This window comes from Aspergillus thermomutatus (assembly GCF_002237265.1).
Source record: "Aspergillus thermomutatus strain HMR AF 39 chromosome Unknown NODE_6, whole genome shotgun sequence".
In the NCBI taxonomy this organism is placed as follows: domain Eukaryota; kingdom Fungi; phylum Ascomycota; class Eurotiomycetes; order Eurotiales; family Aspergillaceae; genus Aspergillus; species Aspergillus thermomutatus.
Genome location: NW_020798054.1, coordinates 1 through 27697, shown reverse-complemented (window position 1 = coordinate 27697; position 27697 = coordinate 1). Strand labels below are relative to the sequence as shown.

At 55.1% G+C, this 27697-nt stretch overlaps 10 protein-coding genes across 10 annotated transcripts; 7 read left to right on the top strand and 3 right to left on the bottom strand.

Annotated features, from left to right (window-relative positions):
* Window positions 1–234: 234 nt before the first annotated feature.
* On the top strand, window positions 235–1113 carry CDV56_103728 (uncharacterized protein; the record flags this gene model as incomplete). The annotated part of the gene is made up of 1 exon (XM_026757347.1): window positions 235–1113. The coding sequence occupies one exon, from the start codon at window positions 235–237 to the stop codon at window positions 1111–1113; it is 879 nt and encodes a 292-aa protein (XP_026618559.1).
* A 656-nt stretch (window positions 1114–1769) lies between these two features.
* On the top strand, window positions 1770–3084 carry CDV56_103525 (indoleamine 2,3-dioxygenase; the record flags this gene model as incomplete). Its single annotated transcript, XM_026757144.1, has 2 exons — window positions 1770–2063; window positions 2131–3084. 2 exons carry the CDS (start codon window positions 1770–1772, stop codon window positions 3082–3084), a joined length of 1248 nt encoding a protein of 415 aa, XP_026618558.1.
* Window positions 3085–3241: 157 nt separating this feature from the next.
* Window positions 3242–4648, bottom strand: CDV56_103356 (uncharacterized protein; the record flags this gene model as incomplete). The annotated part of the gene is made up of 5 exons (XM_026756975.1): window positions 3242–3515; window positions 3566–3947; window positions 4003–4112; window positions 4208–4283; window positions 4333–4648. 5 exons carry the CDS (start codon window positions 4646–4648, stop codon window positions 3242–3244), a joined length of 1158 nt encoding a protein of 385 aa, XP_026618557.1.
* Window positions 4649–5167: 519 nt separating this feature from the next.
* CDV56_102390 (uncharacterized protein) lies at window positions 5168–12690 on the top strand (the record flags this gene model as incomplete). Its single annotated transcript, XM_026756009.1, has 2 exons — window positions 5168–12190; window positions 12238–12690. The coding sequence occupies 2 exons, from the start codon at window positions 5168–5170 to the stop codon at window positions 12688–12690; spliced, it is 7476 nt and encodes a 2491-aa protein (XP_026618556.1).
* A 208-nt stretch (window positions 12691–12898) lies between these two features.
* pmcC (putative calcium transporting ATPase (Pmc1)) lies at window positions 12899–16443 on the bottom strand (the record flags this gene model as incomplete). Its single annotated transcript, XM_026755499.1, has 11 exons — window positions 12899–13547; window positions 13628–13767; window positions 13829–14229; window positions 14285–14539; window positions 14619–14826; window positions 14876–15003; window positions 15090–15137; window positions 15191–15333; window positions 15386–15789; window positions 15979–16083; window positions 16141–16443. 11 exons carry the CDS (start codon window positions 16441–16443, stop codon window positions 12899–12901), a joined length of 2784 nt encoding a protein of 927 aa, XP_026618555.1.
* Window positions 16444–17399: 956 nt separating this feature from the next.
* CDV56_101694 (cytidine deaminase family protein) lies at window positions 17400–17786 on the top strand (the record flags this gene model as incomplete). The annotated part of the gene is made up of 1 exon (XM_026755313.1): window positions 17400–17786. The coding sequence occupies one exon, from the start codon at window positions 17400–17402 to the stop codon at window positions 17784–17786; it is 387 nt and encodes a 128-aa protein (XP_026618554.1).
* A 352-nt stretch (window positions 17787–18138) lies between these two features.
* CDV56_101475 (FAD-dependent oxidoreductase) lies at window positions 18139–19323 on the bottom strand (the record flags this gene model as incomplete). Its single annotated transcript, XM_026755094.1, has 1 exon — window positions 18139–19323. One exon carries the CDS (start codon window positions 19321–19323, stop codon window positions 18139–18141), a length of 1185 nt encoding a protein of 394 aa, XP_026618553.1.
* A 1906-nt stretch (window positions 19324–21229) lies between these two features.
* On the top strand, window positions 21230–22304 carry CDV56_101024 (cysteine-rich secreted protein; the record flags this gene model as incomplete). Its single annotated transcript, XM_026754643.1, has 2 exons — window positions 21230–21737; window positions 21784–22304. The coding sequence occupies 2 exons, from the start codon at window positions 21230–21232 to the stop codon at window positions 22302–22304; spliced, it is 1029 nt and encodes a 342-aa protein (XP_026618552.1).
* A 670-nt stretch (window positions 22305–22974) lies between these two features.
* CDV56_100742 (glycoside hydrolase 5 family protein) lies at window positions 22975–24164 on the top strand (the record flags this gene model as incomplete). The annotated part of the gene is made up of 2 exons (XM_026754361.1): window positions 22975–23659; window positions 23719–24164. The coding sequence occupies 2 exons, from the start codon at window positions 22975–22977 to the stop codon at window positions 24162–24164; spliced, it is 1131 nt and encodes a 376-aa protein (XP_026618551.1).
* Window positions 24165–25716: 1552 nt separating this feature from the next.
* On the top strand, window positions 25717–27363 carry CDV56_100107 (proline permease PrnB; the record flags this gene model as incomplete). Its single annotated transcript, XM_026753726.1, has 1 exon — window positions 25717–27363. The coding sequence occupies one exon, from the start codon at window positions 25717–25719 to the stop codon at window positions 27361–27363; it is 1647 nt and encodes a 548-aa protein (XP_026618550.1).
* Between the last annotated feature and the right edge of the window lie 334 nt (window positions 27364–27697).

Here is a 27697-nt window from a genome sequence, read left to right as displayed (position 1 = left end):
CTTCTCTAGTGCAGATCGGGTGGGGCGTCGATCCATATGCAGTGTGATAGATCGTGCTCTTCTCGCCATCGTGCATGGTATGGCCATAGGACTAAGTAGCGGTGAAAGGTATCCTAAAATTGAGGAGCAACAGAGTAGCCAGAAGGAAAATAGACAATAGAGCTGTAGGGCCGAGCGTATGTCCATTCCAGAGATCAGGTCAACCCGTAAACACGGCCATTCAAGCAACCTCCAATGTCGACAACTCCCACCACGGCATCGGCTGGCCCCCAGACGGAGCAGATTCCACGCGGACCAGTGGAAGTGGCCTTGAATTTCTTCACGCCGCCAGTGGACGGCTCGACGCCCTTCCAATATGCCCAAGAGCCACCCTCCGGCCAGCCAGCCTCCAACTACAGCCAGCCAACAGTTCACGTCGGCCTGACCGATATCCGCGGCAGGGAAAGCGACTACAGCCTCGACCAGGACGCCTTCCAGTGTCTCCAAGGCGTCCAGTCACTGTCAGAGATCCCCTACGAGACCTTTCTCTCCGACGACCGGATCAAAGACATCTACTATCCAGCAGTCGAACGACTCCTTCTCGAGCGCATCACCGGTGCCCGGAAAGTAGTAATCTTCCACCACGTCGTGCGCATGGACCGAGCAGACAACCCCATCAACCGTAGACCGCTTCTAACCGTCCACGCGGACCAGACCGCGCACGCCACCGTGGCCACCATCCACCGGTACATTGGGCGTCAAGACGAGGTCGAATCCCTGCTCCGAGGCCGGTACCGAATCATCAACTTGTGGAAGCCGATCAACGGCGCCGTCGAGTCCTGCCCGCTTGCCTTTGCCAGCGGGAGCTCGGTAGACCCAGCCGACCTGGTGCCCATTGAACTGCGGTTTCCCGATGAGGTCAGCGAGAGTGTCGGGGTCAGGTATAATGCTGAGCAGAGGTGGATGTACTGGTCGGGGATGAGCAATGATGAGTGCCTCCTGTTGAAATGCAGTGATTCTCTCGCCGATGTGCCCGCCGTTCAGGTGCCGCATTCGGCGTTTATAGACCCTCGTTCCCCTCCGGGGGCTAAGACTCGGGAAAGCATTGAGATTCGAGCGTTGGTGTTTGGTTGAGACATGAACGAATATCGGGCAGTCTTTTGAGAGGAGGAGCGGGTGTGTGGAAAGATATCAATGTTTTTTACATGTACCCAAGACCTTTTACTCTCGGTCTACTGCTGGTGCGTTTCATCAGCTATCTAATTAGTTTGATCCATATTCCGTATACTGGATTATTTAGACTGCTCTCGATCTTTATTGCAAATTTTTCGCGGTCAACATACTCTTGTATGTCTACCGTTAACGCTGGGAGTTGGACTGAATAAGACAACATCTATTGAGACATATACATAAGAGGAATGCGGGAACCTATGCCCTATAGGAAACAGTCATTCTTCAACTCAAGCAGGCTGGCTGAGTGGTGCATGGTGGATCGACAAGCGCGGAAGATCTGAAGCACGTATCGAATCTCCTGAAAATGGGAACGCAGATGGTCTGTATTACCCGTCACAGTTCTACCCAAGAAAACAGTATGCTTACTTTTTTCAGGAGGCCCAAAGAATACCCTCAATAAATGGACAAGCCGAAGCGTGAGCTGATCAGCAAGGGATAGCAGACTATTGGAATGCAGCCTTGGCGGATTTATTTAATGGAAGCGCTATAGATACTGAAGCCACAGTACCTACTCCTTTAATAAGCAGCAGTCAACGCTCTATTTGACCTCTTGAACAATGCCAGGACTCGGAGGGATCGATCTGAAAAGGTATCAGATATCACGACAGCTCGGATTTCTCCCAGCACAGCCGCCCTTGACCCGTCTACCTCACTCATGCTACCAGATCTGGGAGGACACACTAGGGAAATTTCCTTCACTTTGCAACGATGAATCGATCCGGCAGCAGATGGATAACATGCCAGTCCTATCTACGCGGGCTTTGGCCACAGAGCCCGAGTGGCGAAGGGCGTATGTAGTCCTGTCCATGATGTCTCAGATTTACATCTGGGGCGGCTGTCAACCAAGCAAGGTGGGATCTGATCTGGCCATTGGGGGAACCCACACATATCAAAGTCCCATCACTGACGGGATGCCAGACGCTTCCAAGATCTCTCACCATCCCCCTTTTAGAGGTCTCTGCACACCTTCGCATCGAGCCCTGCGCGTCTTACGCCAGCTTCTGTCTGTGGAATGTACGGCCGATTCCAGCTCTGGGTTATCCGGACCCGGAGGTATATTCCAATCCAGATAATCTAGCCATCATCAATTCCTTCACTAGAACCAAAGACGAGGAATGGTTTTTCTGCGTCTCGGCCTCCATCGAGGTCATTGGGGGTTGCATGATACCCAAGATGCTCGAAGCCATCGACGCCGCTGGGGACGGACGCCGTGAGCAAGTCACCGACTTCCTCGACGAGCTCGCCGGGTGTCTCGCACAGATAGACGCCACCCTGGGCCGAATGTACGAGAAATGTGCGCCGTCGGTGTTCTACCACCGCGTGCGTCGGTTTCTCAACGGCAGCAAAAGCATGGGGGGCGTCTGTTACGAGGGACTTGACGGGCCCGGCGACTGGCGCAGCTACGCCGGGGGAAGCAACGCGCAGAGCTCTCTGATCCAGCTCCTGGATATCGTGCTCGGTATTGATCAGTCTGGCTCTGGCGCCGGCGCAGCGGGCAATGGTGGAAAAGGAGCATGCAAACCGCACGGCTCCTTTCATCGCCACATGCGCGACTACATGCCGGGACCGCACCGGGACTTTCTCCAGCTCATGTCTCGCGTCGCGAATATCCGCCTCTTTGTCCTGGGCCACTCGCCCGGCTCGGATATTCGAGCTGCGTATAATCGAGCTGTTGGCGCTCTGGTGGAGATTCGTCAGAAACATATGGTCATGGCTGCGCGGTATATCATTGCCCCGTCCTTGAGGGAGAAGGGCGAAGGTGGGTTAGAGGGCGTACGAGGGACTGGTGGGACGGAGTTTATGCCTTTGTTGAAAGGCGCAAGGGATAGGACTATGGAGAGTATATCATTGACGGGTTGTCGAGACTGTTAGTGTGCTGGTTGGCTTGTCATTGTCTTGCGCGCTATGTCTTTTCAAAGATTCCTGCTACATTTGAGACATGATAGTTATGTTTCCCGGGAAATTACTGGATACGCACATTGCTCTTGTTTCTATCCTATCGGTAACAGGCTGCAGGGCAAAATGCATGCTAGCCCACTCTCTTCAGAGCAAACGTCACCCGCCCCGGATCCGACATCCACGAATTGACTATGGACAAACTCCCCGGAACACGCTCAATCAATGTATGCCATTCCCCCATTGTCCGCGACAATGTCCCAAAACACGCCAGCAGGTGCATATTCATCCCATTGGCCATCGACAAGCCACCCTGGCTACCCACATCAATGGCATCGTCGACCAAGAGGATGGACCTGTGCGGGGTCATTGCGTCGGCGAGATGTCCTAGGATGGTGCAACAGTCCCTGTGCGATGTCAGATTGTGGCACTTGGACTGCACTTGTTAAAGCCTTACTCTGAAGTATGGTCCATCAGGATGCAACTCGCCAGGTAGAGGTCTGCTCCTTTCACTGGCTGCTCGGTGTGAAAGTCATGGTCTTGCCATTCAACTCGCTTGAGGATTGTCTCATCAATATCGCTGCTATCGGCGGGAGGTTCGGCGCCATAGTCCTGGACAATGAATGACATACGCGGATGCTGCTTCGCAATCCGTATCGAATGGTGTCCCTTGCCACCACCGACGTCGACTACGACAGCATCAGCCTTCAGCTGATTAAAATCGAAGATGCTTTCGACGGTCGTGGCGGCCGATCGGGAGTGCCATTGCATTGCCCGGTCGAACCTCTCCCCCAGTTTTTGGTCCGATGACCGGAGGAAAGCGTAGAAAGATTGGTCCGCTAGACACTAATCGATCAGTAGCTTACTCCATTGTAAACGAATCGCATTTCTTACTCCGGTACGCCATCTGAAACGCAGTTCGGTGCCTATGGCTCGGGATCTGCCCGGCATTCTCGCCTACGTATCGACTCATGTACGCCCCCGTCATGAGACCAACATCGGACCTGGAACGTGAGACAGTTACTAGCCCGTAGGGACGTGACTTACTAACATATGATGGACCCACGCGCCTCCTCTCTTGTCTAGCAAGAAAGCTGACCTACTGTTCAGACAGTATGTCTCCGGGGATGGCTCATCAAGAACGAACTGCGCCACGACCTCCCGCAACGCACATCCTACGTTTCGGTCAGATCTGGCCAGAGTAGATACTTATGAAAGGCGTACTGAGTAGGGACCTTGAAGCCCCGGACCGTTTGACTAAATCGTCCAAGCTCGTGGGTATGTCGCTCTCGGACAGGGACTGGAATATATTCAAGTCGAAGAGCAGGCAGATGGCAATACTGCCATTGTAGCCCATTGCGACGCGGTTCGTCCACAACTCTGGTGTAGTCACAAGTGCATCAAGCTCTCTGCAGGCGGACGATATCGTCGCCATCTCCTCCGTTGGTGTCTCGCCGGCCTGGAGCTTGTCCGCGTACCTTTGGATTTGACGCGAGATATGCGAGCCCAGGAGCTCGATCTGGCTAATTTCCCGTGTCATTCTCACAGTTGATGATTTTCCTTGACGAATAGAATAGAGAATGTGAGGATCCTGGCCTTGAAGGTTGGAAAACAGGCGGGCAACAATGTGTTACTAGAGCAATTAAAGGTTAAAGGAGGTTGCCCTTGCTTTATGTTAGATAGAGCGTACGTTTCTCGTGCACACCAAAGACCTGCTAGATCTCATTATTTATGACACGCTGTCCCTCTCCATGCTTAACACGTATTGGAACTGCAGCACTGGGGGTGTGGAGATTCAACGCAGGCAAGGACGACTGCATGCGGCACCAGGACTCACACCGTCGCCCACTCGCAGAACACCTCTCGACCGATTGGAATTAGGCATATTGTGTAGGCATATCTCTCGGCTCAGTAACTATGCTGCCTATTACCGGTGGCAATTTTTGGGCTCAAAGATGTGCATCCGCTCAACGACTCATGCCTTACAGCACACATGCATAGATACACTGCGCTGTGCCTCGACAAGACCCAGGGTAGTTACCTTCACCGCTCCTTTGTGATGGACAACTGTAAGATGCCGGATTATATGGCCTCTTCTAATGGGTCTCTTATATCCTCGTTCCTGACGAATCCGGCCACAGGTATCTCGCCTACCAAAGGGACTAGGGCTCAGACGTTCCCCATCATGACCACTGTTGAAGCATCCCATTTGATGTCAGCAGGGGACGGAGTCTGCCTCTTCCCTACAATCAACCCCAACCCCAACCTGTCAGCTACTGATCGAGAGATTCAGACGCTCAGCTTCGATCCATGCCTGGTTCGAGCACTGAAGACATCAGGTTATGAGGTCCAATGGGTTCTGTGCACAGCATGGGCAATCGTTTTGTCGCGATATGTCAAAGCAGATCGGATCCGGTTCGGCGTTCATACGAGTGCCGGAAGACAAATCTGCAATATTGCTATTGACCCGGACACTCCCGCGGAAGCATTATTCCAGGCCAATGGATGGGATATGTCCGTTTTGGACAAGAGTGAAGCTGAAACTATCAACACGGGAGTCTGTATCCAAGATCCATCCGAGGGTTGCGAAGATCTCAAGCAATCGTACAGCGTGAATATAGTGGCACAGTTTCAGGACTCTCGTCCCCTTCTGCAGCTCGTCTACAAATGTCAATTGTTATCGCCTTTTTATGCGAAGAATCTCGCCAATGCCGTCAGCCATGTTTTGGAGAGTATCCTGGAGGACCCGAGTCGGCGAATCAGACAGATCTCCTTGTGCTGCCTTGTTCAACGTCAGTGTATTCTCACTTGGCAAAAAAGCAGTCCATTGCACGAGGCCACGCATGCCGCCATTTCCAGACTGGTAGAAGAGCAGGCTGCAGGGCAACCAAACGCCCCGGCCATTGAGGACATTGATGGCGCGCTTACATATGCCGAACTCGATCACCTGTCCTCCTGCTTGGCAGTGCATCTCGCGGATAAGCATGATGTCCGCAGCGGGACCATGGTGATGCTCTGTGCCTCCAGAACGCGATGGACGATCGTGGCCATGCTGGCTGTCAACAAGGCTGGGGGATGTTTTGTCCCCTGCGACCCCGATTATCCGGCCAGTCGCCGGTATGCGATGGCAGCGATCTGCGGATCAAGCATCGCTATTGTCTCGGCAGAATACGAAAACGCCTTTGAAGGAATCGTCAACGAAACTGTTGTTATTTCGGCTGCTACAGTCGACGACTTGCTGGCGGGGACGCAAGGGACGCGACGAGAATTTCGGACAAGCCCGAAGGCCCCGGCGTACTGCTTCTTTACGTCTGGAAGTACAGGCGATCCCAAGGGATGTGTAGGGTCTCACTCGGCGCTGGCAGCAGTTGCCCACCAGGTTCCCGCACTGCATCTGTCGCCTGCGAGCCGCGTGCTCCAGTTCGCCCGGCTTGGGTTCGGGATTTCTTTCATCGAGATATTTTGCACGCTGGCCGCGGGGGGGACGATCTGCATGCCGTCGGATCATGAACGAATGAATGCGCTTTCCGACGCCATGAACCGGATGAAGGTCAACTGGGCTCTTCTCACACCGACGATGGCGGAGTCACTGGATCCGGCGCATTTGAAGACACTGGAGAAGCTGTTTCTGGGAGGAGAGACGCCTAGCAAAGTTCAGATCCTCAAGTGGGCGTCCAAAGTCGCTCTATTTCAGGTATACGGGACCACTGAAATGGCCGGAGTAACATGCGTCTCGCAGCAGATCACCTCCCTACAGGCTCGGCGAACAGTCGGCATGCCTGCTAACTGCCGCGTTTGGCTCGTGGATGTCGATCGTCATGACCGACTGGCTCCTATCGGTGCCATCGCTGAGCTTCTGATTGAAGGACCAAGTCTGGCCGCTGGATACCTGGGTGATCCCGAGCGCAGCAAGGCCTCGTTCGTCCAAGATTCCCCGTGGATGAGCGGATCAGGGCTCGAACCCTCGATCCATCGGGTTTACAAGACGGGTGATCTGGTACGGTATAATGAGGACGGATCCCTCAGTCTGGTCGGACGAAAAGGGACACGGGTCAAGCTGCGTGGGCAACGGCTGGAGCTCGAGGAGGTCGAGTGTCAATTGGCTCGGGTACTGCAGGATTCACAGACCCTTTCCAGCGTCCAGCGAGTTGTGGCTACGGTCATTGAGCCTGAGATCCTAGTAGCCGTGCTCGTAATACCAAACGGCTGCCGCGTGTCAAGCAACGGGCTGCAATTCCACCAGATCGATGCTGGACAGATGCTTTCCGACCTAAGACATGTCCAGAAGAACCTCTCGTCCTTATTACCCAGTTTCATGGTACCACAGCTGCTTCTCCCTCTCGCGAACCTGCCCAGAGGCGCCACAGGCAAAGTCGACCGTCGCGCGTTGCAGCGCCAATTGAGCGCCATCCCGTTTGAAGAATTGCGTCGACTGGCCGGAGTCACGGTGCAAGCACACTCCCCTGAAACAAACGCGGCGCGAACCATTCATGCTTTGGTCGGCGAGGTTCTCAAGCTGAGTCTAGACAAGGTGGGGATGGCGGATAACTTCTTCCACCTCGGGGGCAATTCCATGCTTGCCATTCAGATGGTCGCTGCTGCCAAACGCCTTTCTGTGCGCCTGACCGTCGCGGACATCTTCGACCATCCCGTACTAGCCAACCTTGCATCCATTATTCGCCCGGCGGGCGATGCTTGTCCTTCGACCCTCGACAGCTTTGCCCTTGTCCGGCCCTCAGTGGGATGTGAAAATGACTTCCGCCAGGCGACTGCCTCCCAATTGCACATCGACGCTGCTATCATCCAAGACGCATATCCTTGCACGCCGTTGCAGGAAGGGCTGATGGCGCTGACGGAAAAGTCTCCGTCATCTTATCAGTGCAGAGTGGTCTGCCAACTCAGGGAAAGCGTCCAGATCGGGGCTTTCAAAGCTGCCTGGGAGACAGTAGTGGAACAAAACGATATCTTGCGGACGCGCCTCGCTTTGGCGCCCTCACAGAAGATGATTCAAGTCGTGCTTCGTGAGCCTTTCGTCTGGGATGTTGCGCACCTGGCCCAGGGAGAACAAGCGGTCATGGGAGTGGGAACACGGCTTGTCCATGGGTGTATCCTAGACGATGAACCCGCTGGCCCAGTATTTATCCTGACCATCCACCACGTGCTATGCGACCGCTGGTCAATCCGATTGATGCTGGAGCAGGCGCAGTCCATCTATCAAAAAGGCCATGTCCAGTCAAACACCTTTACTCCGTTCATTCGATATATCCAGCAGCAATCACCAGACTTCGACGCCTACTGGAGTACCAGATTCACCAACCTTGAGGCGCAGGTCTTCCCTCCTCTTCCCCAACCAGATTATACACCTGTTGCCAATGGAGAGCTGCGACACGAGCTTTGCCTGCCGCGTCGAGTAGCCCGAAACTACACTTTACCCTCATATATCCGCCTGGCCTGGGCGCTGGTCCTCGCGCACAACACGGCGGTGGACGATGTAGTGTTCGGTGAGACGCTTAATGGACGAAACGCCCGCCTCAACGACGGTCACGACATTGGGCAAATCGTCGGGCCCACTATCGCCACCGTACCCCAGCGTCTTCGACTCGACATGACCAAATCAGTTGACGAGATTCTGGCAGAGCTGCAGGAGCAGGTAGCCCAAATGGCCCCCTACGAGCAGGCGGGTCTCCAGCAGATCCGCCGAGTGAGCCCAGAGGCGGAAATTGCGTGCTTGTTCCAGAGCCACCTGGTCATTCAGCCGGCGGCCAACTTCCCCGGGGACATCTTCCGCAGCGTACAGGCTGACTCTGTCTCCATCGGCGGCTTTCTGTCGTACGCTCTGGCGCTTGAATGCTGTCTGACTGAAGATGAAAGCCGTTTGACCATAGTTGCTGGCTTCGATACTCGCGTGCTAGGCCAGAAGCGTGTCCAGCGATTACTCTCTCATTGGGAGGTGGTCTTGCAGTGTCTTATCCAAGACCCGTATCGGCGGCTGGGTGACGTTCCCGGCGTAGGGCCCGCCGACCTCGACCAGATCTATGCCTGGAATGCCTCCGTGGCCGAGCCATCGCAGCAGATCATCCATGAGGTAATCCGACAACGGGTACAGGAGACTCCTACCGCTCCAGCAATATCGTCTTGGGACGGGGAGCTGTCATACCACGAACTCGAGGAGCGATCGAATCAGGTGGCAATGGAACTTGTAAGACGGAGGGTCCAGCCAGGCAGCTTCATCGCCATCCTCTTCGAGAAGAGCAAGTGGACGACTGTGGCCATGCTGGGTGTGAGCAAGGCGGGCGCTGCATTCGTGCTCATGGACCCGGGGCAACCGGACCAGCGACTATCCACGATCGCTCGCGAGGCTCAATGCACGTTGATAATTTGCTCGGAGACAACCAGGGAGCTAGCGCAGGGGCTCCTAGCAGTGAACTTGGAGGTGGGAGACCGCACTGCTGACATCTGGAACTGCGAGGTGGATTTGGCCCGGCTGCCGCAAGTAAATCCCAGAGACGCAGCGTATGTCGTCTTCACATCAGGCTCCACGGGAACCCCCAAGGGCACAATCATCGAGCACGGCTCCTACTGCACCGCGGCGAAGGAGTTCACCACCTGTCTGCTGATAGACAGCTCCGTCCGAATGCTGCAATTCGCTTCCTACAGCTTTGACTGTTGTATCGGGGAAACCATCAGCACTCTCATGGTAGGCGGCTGCGTCTGCGTCATCTCGGATCACGACCGGCAGAACGCCCTCGCCCGAGCCGCGCGTAATGCCAGAGTGACGAACGCGATGCTCACCCCGTCTGTGGCCCGGCTTCTGCGTCATGAGGATATCCCCTCACTGCGGGTGTTGTCGCTTATGGGGGAGGCAATGCGGCCCGCTGATTACGACTATTGGGCCGAAAGGGTGGTGCTGATCAATGGGTACGGGCCCACCGAGTGCTCCGTGGGCATTTCTTATCAGCCGTATCGGCCGGGCGTGCATGTACGCGACATTGGCCGTCCTCGCGCGGCAGTGGCCTGGGTCACAGATCCCCGCGATCATCATCGCCTGATGCCGGTGGGCGCCATCGGCGAGCTGCTGCTGGAGGGCGATCCGGTGGCGCGCGGGTACATGAATAACCCGGAGCAAACGGCAGAGGCGTTTCCTGAGACTCCGTCCTGGCTTCTGGGCATCCGGAAGACCCATCATCGCATCTACAAGACGGGAGATCTGGTGCACTATAACGAGGATGGCTCCTTGCGGTTTGTGGGCCGGGCAAATGACCAGATCAAGGTACGCGGTCAGCGGCTGGAAAAAGGAGAGGTCGAGACGCAGTTGCGCGAGTGCTGGGAGTGGACGCAGGGCTCGCAACCTGCAGAAGTAGCCGTGGACGCGGTAATGCCCCTGGGGAACCCAGACCGTGTGTGCCTTGCGGCGTTTGTCGTGGTGTGTGACGATATTGAGGAGACTCAGGACCTCTGGGCCGCTCCGGATGCTGACTTTTGTCGCCGAGCCGCCGGCGCAGAAGCACGATTACAGCAGCATCTGCCGCACTTTATGGTCCCCTCAATTTTTGTGCCGCTCACACGGATGCCCCGAATGGCCAGTGGCAAGATCGACCGGCCATTGCTGAGACGCCGCATCCAGTCCATGTCTGCCGATCAGCTGCGCTCCTTCTCTCCTGCCGTAGCATCGAGCCACTTGCCCATATCCCCAGAGGAGAAATTCTTGCAGGAACTCTGGGCGCAGGTGCTTGGTGTTCCAGCAGAGCGAGTGGGTGTTGACGATAACTTCTTTCGCCTCGGGGGCGACTCGATCGCGGGAATGCAGGTCGTGCTACAGGCGCGTGCCAGGCAGCGGGCGTATACACTGGCCGACATTTTCCAGTACAAGACTATTAGAGCCCTCGCTGAGCATGCAGTCGTATCAGAACGCGATACCAGTCCCTCGGAAGCTGCGGCCCCGTATAATAGGTCGACTGACGTGGAAGCGTATAAAACAGTACTAGCTGACGCTGGCATACCAGACCAGGACGTTGAGGACGTATATCAATGCGCGCCGATTCAGCGCGGAATGCTGCTGGTTCAGGCAAGATCACCGGCATTCTACCATGTAGCATTCACCTGGGAAGTATTGAACGAGCCGGTCGAGACGGTCACATTGGCAGTTCAACAGGTGATTGCTCGCCACGCCATATTCCGCTCCTACTTCCTTGAGCCGTCCCTTTTGGAGTCTGAAGAGGCCACCCCGTCGTTCATCCAGGTTGTCGAGCGATATAAGACGAATAATATCCTCATACGGCCCGCCGCAGAGCTGGACAGCTTCCCAGGTGATTTTCATCCCTCATTGCGGGATCCATCCCGGTTTACCATCTACCAGGACGCCTCAAGGATTTGGGTCCGTCTGGACATCACTCATGCTCTATGGGACGGCATTACTTCACTTGTTGTGGAGCATGACCTCGGTCTGGCTTGTCAGAACCGACTGCCTTTGCGCGCCCCTCCCCCGTTCCGGGACTATATCTCGTACGTCCAGAACCAGGACAAGGCGGCTGCCTCTGGATTTTGGAAAGCGCATCTGGACCGTTTCGAGCCATGCTACTTTCCCCCACTCAAGTCGAACGCATCCCCCGACGAAGAATCGCTCTCTCAATGCCATAGATTCGAGATCGATGAGCACGCAGCAATAGCGACATACTGTCGCCAGTACCACGTCACCGCACCGAATCTATTCTGCATGGCATGGGCGCTTGTTCTCCGCGCCTTCACGGGCCTCGACAACGTGTGCTTTGGGAACATCGTCTCCGGCCGCGATATCCCGGTGGAAGGGATCGCTGAAATGGCCGGTCCATTGATCAACTGTCTCCCCTTCCGGGTGAATCTCAGCCGCGGGACCGTGTCCCAGGTGCTCCAAAGCGTGTCGGCTGACTATGGAGCCAGTATCGTCCATCAGACGTGTCCAGTGGCGGACCTTGCACACCATACCGGGCGCTCCCCAATGGCCTTGTTCAACACGCAGATTTCAATCCGGCGACAGGAGCTCGCTGAGAGACAGGTCAATCCGCACACCCGCTTGCGTTCTATCCAGTCACCCGAACCCCAGGAGGTGAGTCTGCCATCACCGCATCTGGTAGTGTCGTCTAACCTTGCCAGCGCCTCGTAAGCGTCTACGTTATTATAGAAGAGCACCGCACCCGCGTGGAGCTCTGGCACTGCACGTCCACCATATCTCTAGGGCAAGCTGCCACCATACAGACGTGTTTCCGCAACGCTGTGTCTCAGATCCTGCATAACGCTGAGCAGCCTGCCACAAGCCTGACCGTCTTAACTCCAGAACAGAAAGGGCTGATCTGGAGCCCGTCTCCCGGCTCAATCACCTCCAGAGTCCGTAAGATGCAGGAAATCTGGGCAGGGGTGTTGAATCGCTCGCCAAGCGATGTATCACCAGACGATCAGTTTTTCCGTCTGGGAGGTGACTCAATGAAGGCGATGAGGGTTATTGCGTTAGCGAGAAGGGAGGGGATGAATATTCGGCTGGCGGACTTTTTCAACGACTATAGATTGATAACGCTGATCGAGGTGTCGGAGCATCATCAGCAGGAGTAGGGGGGACACAACATGCGAGCAGATGCGGATGTTGCTAGATACCATAATACCAATATGGATTACATCAACCTAAACTCCCCATTTCCACGATTACTGCCATCCGGCTGATCTAGCTATTGGCTAGGCGCGAATGGTTCATATGCCAGTCTGGGATGCAACTTTTCCAGTCCATATTCCAAGGCATCTTCTAATGTAACAAGTAATCACATCATCGTCGCACACGAGTCTCCGCTGGGCAGACGTTCCATTCTTCATCATCCCGAACGTGGACTCTCCGAAAGAAGCCATCAAAGCTTCGGGCAAGAGCCCGATACATCTTCCTCAGTGGACCAAGCAGAACCCCCAATACAATACTCACAATAGACATAAGCATGCCAACATGCCGACCCGGGATGAGCTTCAGCACTGCGGCCCAGGGGATACAGAAGGCGGCGCATCCGATGCAAATGGCCCATTGCGAGCCATCCAGGCTGGTGACACCGAACGCTGCACCACCGACAAAGATGATAAGCACCTGTCCGCCAACCATCAGGGCGTTGAGCACCATGAACCATCTGTTTTCCAGAATACCCTGGAAGATGTTGAACCGGTTGTCCAGCTGACGACAGTTCAGCTCGTTGAAGATCTGCATCCAGACGAAGGTGTTGAAGATGATTGTGTCGAGTTCGAGCTGCTGCTGCTGGATCTCGGTATTGTAGTTGAGGATCTTGTCGCCTGCAAAGTACAGTGTGAAACAGAGGGCTAGTTTGTAGATGGATTGGCCCAGCATCAGCTTCCACATGGTCACGGTGAACAAAGGCGCGCTTCGGGGTCTCGGGGGTCGTTGGAGGATTTCCTTGGTGGGAGGCTCGGTGGCTCTTAGACAAGGCAGAATAGAATGTTCAGTACTCTCTCTCTGTCCATCACCACCATGGAGACTACAATCAGTGGGTCTTACAGGGCCGGGGCGGCAAAAGTGTCCATAATCAGATTGAGCCACAGCAACTGGACCGCCTTGAAGACGCTTTCGTTGGAGCTGCTGTAGATGGCCGTCACGACAGTCAGACAGACGGCGGTGATGTTGACCGTGATTTGGAACTGTCTTTGTCAACAAGATGAATAACCAGGGAAGCAGACACAGCACCGGGACCAACGGTACCTGCAGGAACTTGGCCACGGCATCATTGATACAGCGGCCCCAGGCAATGGCCGTGACGATTGAACGAAAGTTGTCGTCGAGTAGAATGATTGAGCTTGCTTCACGCGCCACCTCAGTCCCACTCAGGCCCATCGAGAAACCTACATCAGCAGCCTTGAGCGCCGGCCCGTCGTTGGTCTCATCGCCTGTCACAGCCACCGTCTCACCAAGCCGTTTGAGATATTGCACGAGAAGCTGTTTATCACTGGGAGAAGAGCGAGCCAGGACCTGGAGTCGTGGAACAGTCGTATTCAGCTGCCCCTCGCTCAGCTTCCGGAAGTCAGGCCCTTCCATTGCGATGCCGTCGTCCGTCTTGATCCCGCTGGAGATGGCAATGGACAATGCCGTATTGATATTGTCACCTTGTGCGGTTAGCTCCTACCCATGGTGCCGATAGTAGACATTGGACCGACTCACCAGTGACCATCTTGACCTGGACGCCCGCCGCGTGGCACTTTTGGATGGCTTCGGGAACTTCGGGTCTCAGAGGATCGTGGATACCAAATGCTCCGATCCAGACCAAGTCGTTGAACAGGCTATCGAAGTCGAGGGCAGCCTTCTCGTGGTCTCCGGTCTGCCCAAGAATCACTGCCTTGGAGCTCGCGATACGCAATTCCGATCGTCCGCAACGAGGCTCGGGCAAAGGCAGTGATTTGCCCGTGTATTGTCCGCCTGTCCTCATCCGACATCTGTGTTCTGGCCAGTGATGTTTTGTCCGATGATTCTGGAAGTGTCACTTCAGTGCACGCACCGAGGACGACCTCAGCTGCTCCCTTGACCAGCAATCGGTGCCCTGTTTCCGAGCGATACACGACTGCCATTGTCTTGCGAGCCGAGTCAAATGGGTAAACTTGTTCAATCTGGGCCCTTTCGCGCTCAATTGACACGTCCTCCACAAGACCCGTCTGTGCGAGCCGAAGGAGTGCAATCTCGGTGTTATTCCCGCTGCTCCTCGAACGCTGTTGAGTTGACCACGAGGCTCTTGACCAGTAGAGCCTTGAAGGCTACCGGGTACCTCTGCGTCACGATGAAGGCGATGTCGTCCTGCGGTTGAGATGCATTGGGCAGTCGGCCGAACGATTCCCTGGTACTCAAGAAGCCCGCCGCCACCGTCATCTTGTTCTGCGTCAGGGTTCCTATTTTATCCGAGCAGATGACGGTGGCGTTTCCCATCGTTCGCAGGCACGGGGCTGCCGGACAAGGTTGTTTTCCTTGAGCATACGGGCAGTCGCAAAAGCTAGGGCCAGGGTCACAGCCAGCGGTAGTCCCTCTGTAGGCATCAACAGGCGCTATAGAAGTGCATCAGGAGAAGGCTGTGCTTACCGGGTATTGCAACCACGATCACCGTCGCCGTAACTATGAGAATATCCATAAACTCTTGCCCTTTTACGGTTGACGGTGCATCGTTCTCGGGTAGTCGAGCCAAGAAGCGGAAGAGGAGCACGAAGAAGAAGAGTAGGGCTGCCCTACTCGCTTGTCAGGCACGTATCCATCACGTTTTGTTCTAAGGATACCTACCCTAGTCCGAACCAGCCTATCCAGCTGGCCAGGTTCCCCAATTTCACCTGTAGTGGGGTTGGTGCACTCTCTGTTCCTAGAGACACCATTATTCGGCCGTACGTAGAGTGCGGGCCCACGCTGGTGACCAGATATGTGCCCAGTCCTTCGGGGACTTTGCTTCCCGATATAATGAAATTGTCCCGGTCATCAGCAGCTGCGTCGCCACTGTCTTTCTCAATCTGATCGGATTCGCCCGTCGCCATGGACTCGTCGCATCTCAGCCCATGATTCATTATCACCACCCCGTCGGCGGGGGCACAATCGCCCGGCCCAATATGGACGACATCGCCCACGACCAGATCATTCATATGGACCATCATCGACCTTCCGGAGCGGATCACTCTCACCTGACGATCGACTTTCTGCACCAGGTCAGTAGCATTGTCCGCTCAAGGCCAAGTCCACGGCGGGACAGAACTCCACCGACCAGTCTATTGAGTCTGGCAAACTGCCTCTCCTTAGTCGTTTCCCGCAGTGGCAGTGACCACAATCAGGATAGCCACGCAGACGGCTACACCCTCGATCCAGTCCACCTGCGACTGCCCACTGACAGCTTCATATATCCCAAGCGACAGCGAGACGACGGCCGCGATGGTCAGCAAGATGATGATCTTATCATTATACGCGTCCCAGAGAAGCCTGCCGAAACCCTTCCTCTACGCCTCGGGCAGCACATTCCGCCCGAACACCCGGGCTCGATCGGCGAATGGGACCGAGCTCTCCGTCTTGGACAGTGCAGCCTGTCTCGCCTCTTCGAGTGTGACAGCACCAGGAAGGGTCGTCTCGTCGGCTGACAGCCCAGCGTTGAGATCGGTGCGCAGGCCATACTCGAGGCCGTGAAGTCCACCGAGAGCATGAAGTGCAGGGAGGGACTTGGGGTTGAAGAGCTTGTTCAACTGGCCTGGATAAAAGGCAAAACAGTTGTCTGTGACCTGGAAATCTGTCGCGGTCTGAGGGTCTGGTGCTAATGCTTCAGGTAGGTCGTCTCGAGCGGATGATCGAGGCATGAGACTCATTTTGGCATTGTAGGTAAAGCTGTAAGGAAGTCATTGTTCCCATTTCATTGTTCTGAGAGAGACGTGATATCATACTGTCTATATACGTCCCTTTCAAGATGAAGCGTGGCTGTGTCGGACTCTTCTCGGGCTACCCATGGGTACTCGCATTGCCACCCAAACATTGATCAACCTTATCCTAAAAGCCATGATACTCCACGGCACTACTTAACAATTGAGGTGTGGTGTCCGTTTTGTGATGTTGTGAGCATTGACGCCGCTTGCCAAACACCTAGTAACAGACCCAGCATGGATTTGTAGTCTCAGCATCACCACACAGACAGTCAAACGTCACAAATAGACGGGAGAGCTAACTATCTGATTGACCAACCATGGAGGCGCGTCAACCAAACTCTGGATACTGGCCGGAGACACTGCCTCTCTTGGCCGCATCATCCATAATCATTATGGTCATCAGATACAGTATCCGGTACTTTAGTGACTAAGGGCGCTCAGTTACTGCCTGGATCGTGTTCTCGAGGTTAATTCGACTGCTCGAAAACTTTCATATCGAATTCTAAGATCAGCTCAGCCGTGGAAGGCAGCTTGCTCAACGGCATTCCTCATGTTCTGGTCAGAGACGCGATAACACACGATGATGCGAGCAGCCCGGACCGGGTTTTGAAAAGCGCTACAGAGAGAGACGAGTTCCGCTGTAGCAGTTTATCCTCGCTTAATTCCATTCACATGCACCATAGCCGAAACATTCCATCTTAGACACAAACGAGAGTCCCTCAACAGTGGAGCGGCTGGCTTTCCCAATTCGGAGCCCGCCATCACCACAAACGAACTATAAGAAGCCTGCAGAATACGCTGCGCGCCTGCATCCTCAGTATTTCCATCACAAAACATTACTCTTCCTGCTTTATAACACAAGCTTATATTACTGCATCAAGCGTGCCACAACGACCTACACCATGCCCCTCACCCCCGAGGAAACCGCCCTCGTCGACGCCGCCACATCAACTATAAACGGTATCCCCATCTCAGATACCTACAGCGTCGCCAGCGCCGCGCGGTCGATCGACGGACGTATCTTCACCGGCGTCAACGTCTTCCACTTCACCGGCGGGCCCTGCGCCGAGCTTGTCGTTCTGGGCTCCGCAGCGGCGGCCGGAGCCACGCAGCTGACGCATATTGTTGCAGTTGGGAGCGAGGACCGGGGCATTATGAGTCCGTGTGGACGCTGTCGGCAGACGTTGATTGATTTGCAGCCGGGGATCAAGGTGATTGTGCTTGATCGGGGGGAGCCGAGGGCTGTGGGGGTTGACGAGTTGTTACCGTTTGCGTATCTTGTGGGTTGATCTGCGGTGAGAGATTGAAAGGCCGGTACTCAACGAGGGGAATATTCACTTTGCAATGTTGGATTGGCTTTTCTGATGTCTGTTTCGTGGAGGTTGTCCATTGTTCTAGTGGCCATAAGGCTCCATGGCATGCTTCGATCTGGCTAGAGGCCTGAAGATGATGCTGAGCCTCCTAGATCATTCATTTACAGATTCTTGGCAAGCGACATGACATCTATTGTTCTCATGGAAGAGCCCGTGGGATATTTCTCTTGATGGATGGATTCGCTATCATGAAACTCTATAGACACTACACATTACTCGCCAGACCCTAATAGACCAGAACTATGACCGAATGCAGCGGCAGGTTCCATCACTGTGCAACGCTCAAGAAGAACCCAGCCAAAGCGTTCGCTCCATCCTCCCCAAACATCATCTGTCCATTACTATACGTCTCCTCCGCCTTCTCCCTCGCGCGGACCACCATATCTTCCTCGAACCGCCTCAGTAACGGATCCAGCGCAGCCTGAAACCGCACGACATCCCTCCCAGCTCCCCACGCCTGTACAATGACCCGCGCCAGTAACAGCGCATCCCACATAGCAAGGTTGACCCCCTCCCCGGCCCACGGACACATCAGGTGCGCCGCGTCCCCAACAAGAGTCACACCAGCCTTGTGCTCCCACGCAGCGCCAACAGGCAGCATATACAGCGGTTTGACATCAACCGCACCACCGGGGCCCCCCGCCGTCTCATCGCACGCAACAGCAACCAACTCCTGAACGTCAGCACCGAACCTCCCCAGCAACGCATCGTCACCCAGCAGCTCCTCCTTGCTTACGCCGGCCACCCGCTCATCCCCCGCCGTGAGGAAGACATACACGCGCGCCGAGTCCCGCGGCCCCCGCTGCGTGATCACCCCATGTCGCCGCCCCAGCGCCCAGAAGCTCCCGCGGCCGATCAGCGCCGCCAGGCGGGGGTACCGCGTCGTGATATTGTGGATGGTCAGCGTGACGCTCTGCGTCCCTGCGTAGTGCGGCCTGAGATCCGTCAGGAGGCCGCGGACCCGGGACCAGGCGCCGTCTGCGCCGATGACGAGGTCGAACGCGTGCTTGCCGTGGGGCCCAAAATCCAGCTCTGTCTCGGTCTCGGTCTCTGTGCTGGTTGCGGCGAGGAGCTTGCAGCCCCATTTGATCGAGGCTTCTGGTAGTGGGGTGGTGAGGATGGCCAGGAGCGCGTGGCGGGCGATCTCGGGGCGATGGCCCGAGTCGTCGTCGTTGCTGTAGAGGATCGTGCCGTCCTTGTCTGCGACCTTTTGCGTCTCGGCGCAGTCGCCTGTGTGCTTGAGGAATTGGTCGTAGAGGCCGCATTCGCGGATTGCGGCGAGGCCGGATCCTTCGTGCAGATCGAGCATCCCGGATGGTTGTGATGATTCTTCGGCTGTTGGCTTCTGGCGCAGCTCGAAGATGGTGAAGGGGATGTCGTGTGCGTGCAGGAGGACGCCTAGAGTGAGTCCGGCGGGGCCAGCGCCGACAATGGCGATTCGGGGTTGGGGCATGGCTCGACAGAGATGAAATATCAGGAGACAATACTGTTCTTACGATTCTATCGCAGCTGCCAAGATGAAGCTTAAATACCTATGCCAAATCTTGTAGCCTACTGCCTCGGGGGTTAGTATCGCCCGAGCGCAGTTTTCTAACCCCGATCACGCCCCTGTTCGGGTTCCTATCCTTCATTGACAGTAAAAGTGACTATTAGCAGCTATACCACTGACCTTGGCCTAGTTGAGCGTAAGTCGAATTTCCAGTTGATCTCCGTTTTCGAGAATATAAGAACCAAAATATGGAATGTATCAAGGAGTGAAGTCTCGGATTAAGCATATCCTGTAATGTTCGAAGTACATGCCATGCAAATGCCTTAGCCCTTGTGCGAAGGGGTGTTAATGATAAACCTCAGAGCAGCACGTAGATTCATCGCACTCTTATCAAGAAGGAAGAATACACAAGGTCAAGTTCTCGCCTGCGACAAACCTCCTCACATGCTTAATATCCCAGTCATGCCAGGATCGTCAGGGTAACTTCCCAGCAAGAATATCCCAAGGCAAGGCTGACTATTGATGCCCCTCTAGAGAAGACATTGAGCAATCTGCCCTTTGGATGTAGCCATGCCTGGCTGATTCAACTAGCAGGATTCCATTACGTATTGAACCAATGCCCCCCTTGACGCAGCTTGACTCTACGAACTATTCTGATATAGTTCTGGCAGCTATAGCAAACAAACAATTCCGGCCAATGATCCGTCCCCATCAAGCAGCCATGCCGATCATTGCAGCCACCGACTCTCAGCGACCTGTCAATCTAGCCATCCTCTCCGATGATCCTGCAGAGGGCATTTCCCCGCAATCGGTGGAGCTGAAGTGAAGTCTTGACAGGGTGGCGAAGACATCCCGAAGGCAACCATTTGATCATACAGAAATGTAGCTCTGCCAAGGACGGTTCACATTTCCAAGCGACTGCAAATAGCGCACCAAGGCAAGAGACAAGCTGAGTCTCGAACGCCTGCTCCATGCTCTAGGATAAATACGAGGTTTGCATATGCGGAGTGCCGATCCTGACTGAGACACCTGGGTGATCAATGAGCATCCCAGCTGTACTCGTTCCGGCAACTAATGGCGAGTAGCCTTGGTGAGCAGAGACATGACAAGCCATGAAAGCTGTGGCTAGCTGAGCAGCTGGCAGCTGCGAGGCGATAGACGTCGTCACACTTGCTGAGACATGCCTCGACAGAGCGATATCAAAGGCTTGTCTATTGTCAGCTCTAATACTTGTACACTGAGTGAAAGAGGGTATGGTAGTCCTGTATGCTCTCCTATATTCACCAAGAGGTGATGGATACACCATCGGGACTGTCCAATCCATGGGCGACTGCTGGTGGTGACATCAGATACCCTCTTCTCAAGGGACTCCATCAGAACAGACCAGCCCGGATTGAAACATTTATGTGAGACATCTCAATCCGTCACACTGCATTGCGCCGACCATGCAGTGTTCCTGTCTACTGGCGGGGAGCACCTGTCAGTCTTCTCATGACCAGTAGATTCAGTCTTCGTAGCATGGACCAGCTGATCAAAGACACGACCATTTGATTTGTCCCGTGTCAAACAGACGTCGAGCTGTTTATGGCCGGCGTCATAGCTGAACGGCGTCAAAGAGACTGCATAAGGAGTGGCGGCGGAAGATGGTCACAAGTCCCTCAGAGAGTTGCTCTTAGGTAAAGGCGCAAGGCGATCATAGTCCTAGCAGTGAAGTGCAAGTGCAATGGCCTCGAAAAAACATAAAAGGGAACGAAACCCACGGCCAGGACAACCCTCTCCCCCATCACCATCGCCATCATCCGACCAACACTGCAAATACATCAAATACATCTTGATTCCAACTCTAGCCATTCTATCCACGTGCTTCATTATGAAGACCCTCGCCCTCACCCTCGTCACCCTGCTCCTACAGGGGAAAAGCCTGCAGGCCAAAATGTACCGCCAGAACATCCTCACCTTCGAGGTGAGCCCCGACGCACGCGTCACCGGGCAGAAAATCGAGTACAACGATCCGGACTGCGACCCGGGCATGCACTGCGTCGTGACCAAGACCTGCGCGGCCCCCGGCACCGGCCCCACGCTCAGCGCGGACAAGAAGTACTTCGCCTGCTGCCTGGCGGGCCAGCGGCTGCTCGGGAGTCCCGAGACGGCGTTTGACTGCTGCGCCGAGGGCCATGATCTGGCGGGCTCGGCGCAGACGGGCTACCACTGCTGTCCGACGGGGTATACCTTTGACGGGGCGCAGTGCAAGCAGGTGTGCAAGAACGGGAAGCAGCTCGTGAACGGGCAGTGTGTTTGCCCCGAGGGGACGAGCGAGGCGGCGGACGGGGCTTGCCAGACGAGTCAGAAGGCGATTTGTTCGTCTGGGCTGGAGACGGGTGAGTACATCACCTACCTGCCTTGCGATGATGCTAACGACAGCAGGAAAATGCTACACCCTCACGGCCGAAAACGGCAACCGGCTGGGCCTGCGCAACGACGGGGTGTACTACGCCGCGCCGGACAGCATGGTGCAGCGGTACGGCAAGTTCCAGCTCTGCGCGGACGAGAAGTGCACCGCGGGCAAACCCGTCAACCCCTCGGACAAGACCTTCATCAAGGATCTGTACGGGGACGTCGCGACGGGCGCCAACGCGGGGCAATGGCTCAACAATGCGCAGAACGGGGCGCATATCGGGCGGACGCCGACGTTCGCCAACGCGGGCCAGTTCGCGCTGAGCAAGTGGCCCTGTGGCAAGTACTGCCTGGGCGGGTTCACGGCGGGCGTGGGACCGGCTTGTCCGGCGGAGATCCCGGCCATGACGTTCTACTCGCAGGATCCGCAGATGTGTGTGCCGTTTGAGTTGACCGAGGTGCCGTGTGACATCAGGGCGGATGTGAATAACTGTATCTGGAGGAATGGGGATCAGTGCTGCAATAGGGTTGACTGCACTTGGAAGCTCTAGCCGGGGTTAACTGTTTGTCCTCTGTCGACCGATCTGTGTGCTTGTGGAACTGGCGAGTGTTTTCAGGAGTTGCAAATGTTCGTCTTGCAAGTAGTGCGCATGTTCATATGTCTATGAGTATCTCTCGTTGCAGTAGCTGTTATTGTCCTGAATTTACTGATCAATTCATTATTGCCTTGAAAACATTAAACTGTTTAGTCTATAGGTTTAATACGAGCCTGGATAACATATTGAATTCCACATAGTTGGAGTCTGGATCTGGCACACTGTGGACAAGGACGGACGATTCCCTTCTGGACACGGAGACGGCATGCTCCATATTGCATACTCCGTGTGGCTGACGAGTTGGTGCCTGTCGATCGATGCGGGGAATCTTCAGTACTACAGTAAGTCAGTAATATGGAGAAATAAGCTGGAGAAGAGCTAGTCCTGCCGCTTGACGGATTCTAGTCCACCAATGCCATACTTGCAAGGCGTGGCGTCCACCATTCCGCATCTATCACGGACTCGGCTCAGTAATTAACAGAGAGATGATCGTCTGGTGAGCACAATCGATTCAAGGAGATGGTCATGCTGAATTGAGCACGGGGAACGGGCCGTCCTTGGCTCGAGCCATCGACTATATAACACTACATTTCGCCATGAATGTCACCAACAGCAAACAACAAGAATGAAGTTCTCATTCCTCACTCTCGCCGGCCTCCTCTCGGCGATGGCCCTGGCCGCCAGAAAGCCCAACCATGACGCCTTCGCCAGCACCTCGGGGCTCAAGTTCTCCATCGACGGCACGACGGGCTACTTCGCGGGCTCCAACTCGTACTGGATCGGCTTCCTGACCCAGAACGCCGACGTGGACCTGGTCTTCGACCACATGAAGGAGTCCGGGCTGAAGATCCTGCGCGTCTGGGGCTTCAACGACGTCAACACGGTCCCCGGCGCGGGAACGGTGTACTACCAGCTGCACGTCAACGGGACGTCGACGATCAACACGGGCGCGGACGGCCTGCAGCGGCTGGACTATGTCGTGTCCTCGGCGGAGAAGCGCGGCATCAAGCTCATCATCAACTTTGTCAACAACTGGGATGACTATGGCGGGATGAATGCGTATGTCACGGCGTACGGCGCGACGGACCACAATGATTTCTACTCGAACAAGGAGATCCAGAAGGCGTATCGGCGGTATATCCACACCATAATCTCGCGGTACGCCCACTCCCCCGCGGTGTTTGCGTGGGAGCTGGCGAACGAGCCCCGATGCAAGGGGTGCGATACGGAGGTGCTGTACGAGTGGATCAAGGCGACGAGTCGGTACATCAAGTCGTTGGACAGGAAGCATATGGTTTGCATTGGCGACGGTGCGTCTCTCCCTTTTCTTTAGTAAATGACACAGTCACTGACACTACACTGACAATAGAGGGCTTCGGGCTGGATCTCCTCTCCGACGGCAGCTACCCCTACACCTACGTCGAAGGCAGCAACTTCACGCGCAACCTCGCCCTCCCCACCATCGACTTTGGAACCTTCCACCTCTACCCGGACAGCTGGGGCACCTCGCACGAATGGGGCAATGGGTGGGTGCAGGCGCACGGCGCCGCGTGCAAAGCGGCCGGCAAGCCCTGTCTCTTCGAGGAGTACGGCGTCACCTCGGACCACTGCGCGCTCGAGACGCCCTGGCAGAAGACCGCGTTGAACACTACTGGCGTCGCGGCGGATCTGTACTGGCAGTATGGCGATACTCTGAGCACGGGGCCGTCGCCGGATGATGGGAACACCATCTACTATGGCACGGATGAGTTCCAGTGTATCGTGACGGACCATGTGGCGGCCATCAAGGCGAGCCGCGAAGCAGTGTTGATTTGATCTGTAGCAGTCGTGTAGAGTAATTAGTGTCAAATAAGCATTCTACTTATCACATTGTCATATTGACACTAGCATCATCACAATGCTCCTTTCCGTCGACTAGATCTGAGTCTAGGTCAGGATGTCTAGAGCATAGATTGACAATCAAATAACCCAATACTGTATCACTAGGCATACTGGAGACAAGCTCAGCCAGTTCATCCATTTGATAATGTTTTTTTTGTTATATCCTCTGGTATAACATGATATCCAGATCCATCAGCACCTGACCAATGAGGCAAAAGGAGAGAATCTGAGCTATGACAAACAGGTTATTTGCCCTGTTCCTCATGATCGTCTGTTGTGGTTGTAGTACATATCGATGCATAAGGCAGTATGTAATCCATTGATTGCCTAGAAGCTGGCAGAACCTCCAAGATTGCATAATACCAGAGAGTAGAGACACAGCATAGAAATAGGGTGACAGTGCTCGATTCGATTGAATTGAACTGTTGATCCTCCATATAGAGTTGTTTTCCATCCATGTGGCAAGGTAAGGTAAGGTTATCCACGGAGTCCCAAGCCGTCCTTTAGTGGCGAGTGGCTCTTAACGACAGCCACTAAACTCTGCAGAGACTTACATGGCATGATCTGTTGCTATCACAAGATGATATCTTATCGGAAGATATTAAGCGATATCAAGATGAATTTATTGAAAGAGCGACAGCTTACAGCCAGACAGCCACAGCCAGATTCCGGTCCGGTTGCCGGTCCGGTTAGTTGCGGGTTGTGGCTGGGATCCCTTATAGTGATACAAGATACAGAACTGAATGACATGGCTCAGGAAACTTTGAGAAAAGGTTAACTGGATTCAAAGTTCAGAGAGTGTAAGGACAGATGAGATGAGATAGATGATTCTCCAGAAAGTACAGAGTAGTGGATCTGTAACTGTTTCTATTATGTAAAATCTGGGGATATGGGTCAATGGATGGGTCAATGGGTCTTCCCCAGATCATATGATTTAGACTCTAGATCTATTCTATCAATGAGCTGAACATTCTCTTCAGTCACTACATACAGTCCATCTAGTACCTTACTATCAGCTATTAGCATCAGTATCAGCTACAGCTACAGTATCATATCATATCATATCATATCAGCTATTATCTATTACTATTATCTTCTTGTGCGTTCAGCCACAAAGATAAATAGCCCCTAGACCCAGACACTAAACCCTCTCCAGCCTAGCCTGACCCTATATGCCTCGTGTCTCTTCTTCCAACCAATCATCTGGCTGGCCACTCCCCGCATCCTTGTTCTTATCAGCGTGGTGCACCAATGGCAGTGCCCTGCTGTTGTCAGTGTCACCGCACCGGTTGCGGGGAACCGGTGAGACAAGAGGAGATCTCATGCTGTCTCATGGCAATAGGCAATAGGCAATAGCTAGATAACCTAACCGACCTCGGGCGAGAATCCTACTTAATCTCCCGTTCTCCCGTCCCCCGGTCAGTTGGTCTTGGTCCCCCAGTCTTCCATCTTTCCTTGTACTCCGTATACTCCAAGGGTACATACAATGGCTTCCGAAGAAAAACCCACGGCTTCACCCCCCTACCATGACCCCGAGACCGCCGACGTCAAACATGGCACGCTCCAGGCCATGGTCGAACGCGATCTGCTGGACGAGCGCTACAAGATCACCGAGCGCGGACTGAAGAACCGCCATGTGCAGATGATGGCGCTGGGTGGCACCATCGGGACCGGTCTGTTTGTCGGGTCCGGCCAGGCGCTGGCCATCGGCGGGCCTCTGTCGCTGCTGCTCGGGTACCTCTTCATCTCGGTGCTCGTGTATGCGCTGGTGACGGGGATGGCCGAGATTGGCGCGTATCTGCCGGTGCATGGCGGGACAATGAGTTACCACGGGTTTCGGTACGTGTCGCGCAGCATGGGGTTCGCCATGGGATATCTGTATTGGTATTCGCTGGGGATCCTGGTGCCGTACGAGATCGTCGCCGCGTCCATGGTCATTGATTACTGGCACCCCGGCGTGCATATCGCCGTGTGGATCACCATCATGCTGGTCATCATTGTGCTGCTGAACTTCATGCCCGTCAAGGCGTACGGCGAGACCGAGTTCTGGTTCGCCGGCATCAAGATCATCACCCTGATCGGCCTGCTGCTCCTCTCCTTCATCCTCTTCTGGGGCGGCGGCCCCAACCGCCAACGCCTCGGCTTCCACTACTGGAAGGACCCCGGCCCCATGAACGAGTATCTGGCGAGCGGCGACGCGGGCCGCTTCGTCGGCCTGCTGCAGTGCATTGTCAAGAGCGCCATCGCCTTCATCTTCGCCCCGGAGCTCATCATCATCTCCGGCGGCGAGATGGAGTCGCCGCGCCGCAACGTGCCCACCGCCGCCCGCCGCTACATCTACCGGCTCGTCTTCTTCTACATCCTCGGCGCCCTGGCCATTGGCGTCATCTGCTCCTCCAAGTCCCCGCAGATCATTTCTGGTAATGGCGACGCCTCCTCCTCCCCCTGGGTCGTGGCCATCCACAACGCCGGCATCCCCGCCCTGGACAGCATCGTCAACGCCGCCATTCTGACGTCCGCCTGGTCCGCCGGCAATTCCTTCCTGTACATGTCCTCGCGCTCGCTCTACTCGCTCGCCGTCTCGGGCAACGCCCCCAGCATCTTCAAGGCCTGCAACCGCTGGGGCGTCCCCTACATGGCCGTCGGCGTGTCCGCCCTGTTCTCGCTGCTGGCCTACCTGGCCATCGGCAACGGCTCCAGCACCGTCTTCAACTGGCTCATCAACTTCACCAACACCTCCGGCTTCATCTCCTGGATCTGCTGCAGCATCGTCTACTTCCGCTTCGACAAGGCCTGCAGGGTCCAGGGCATCGAGAAGCCGTACGCCTCCAAGCTGCAGCCCTATGGCATGGTCGTCGGCCTGGTCGGCGCCGTCGTCCTGGCCCTCATCAACGGGTTCACCGTGTTCTTCCCGTCCGAGTGGTCCGCCAGTAACTTCTTCACCGCGTACATTGGCATCCCTGCCTTCCTGGTGCTTTATTTCGGCCACCGGCTGATCTTCCGGCACGATCCGTGGGCGTGGCGCAGTGAGGAGGTCGATATGCAGACGGGGTTGGCGGAGATTATTGCGGCGGAGCGGCCGCCCCGGGTCAGGGATACCTGGTGGAAGAAGATGATGGTTATCATTGAGTGATCTGTATCTGTATATGTCTAATTCAACTGTGGTCTTAGACAGATTGCACTGTACCACCTCATAATCAATGAACATGATATGCATGAACTGTATGTTAGTAAAGGTAATTAGCCAGGATCCATTGAACGAACACTGATAAACAGATAAGATAGGAATGATAGCAAATCGGCACACCCCGACGGCCACATCCGTCTCTCACAGTCACACATATAACAAGTTAACAACCATATAAACCCATACAGCCAAGTACGAGTATAGTCCAAGATCAAAATGCCCACCCTCACCCCTTTACCCCACGCCCCCCTCGGCGCCGTCCTCACAGACATCTCCCTCG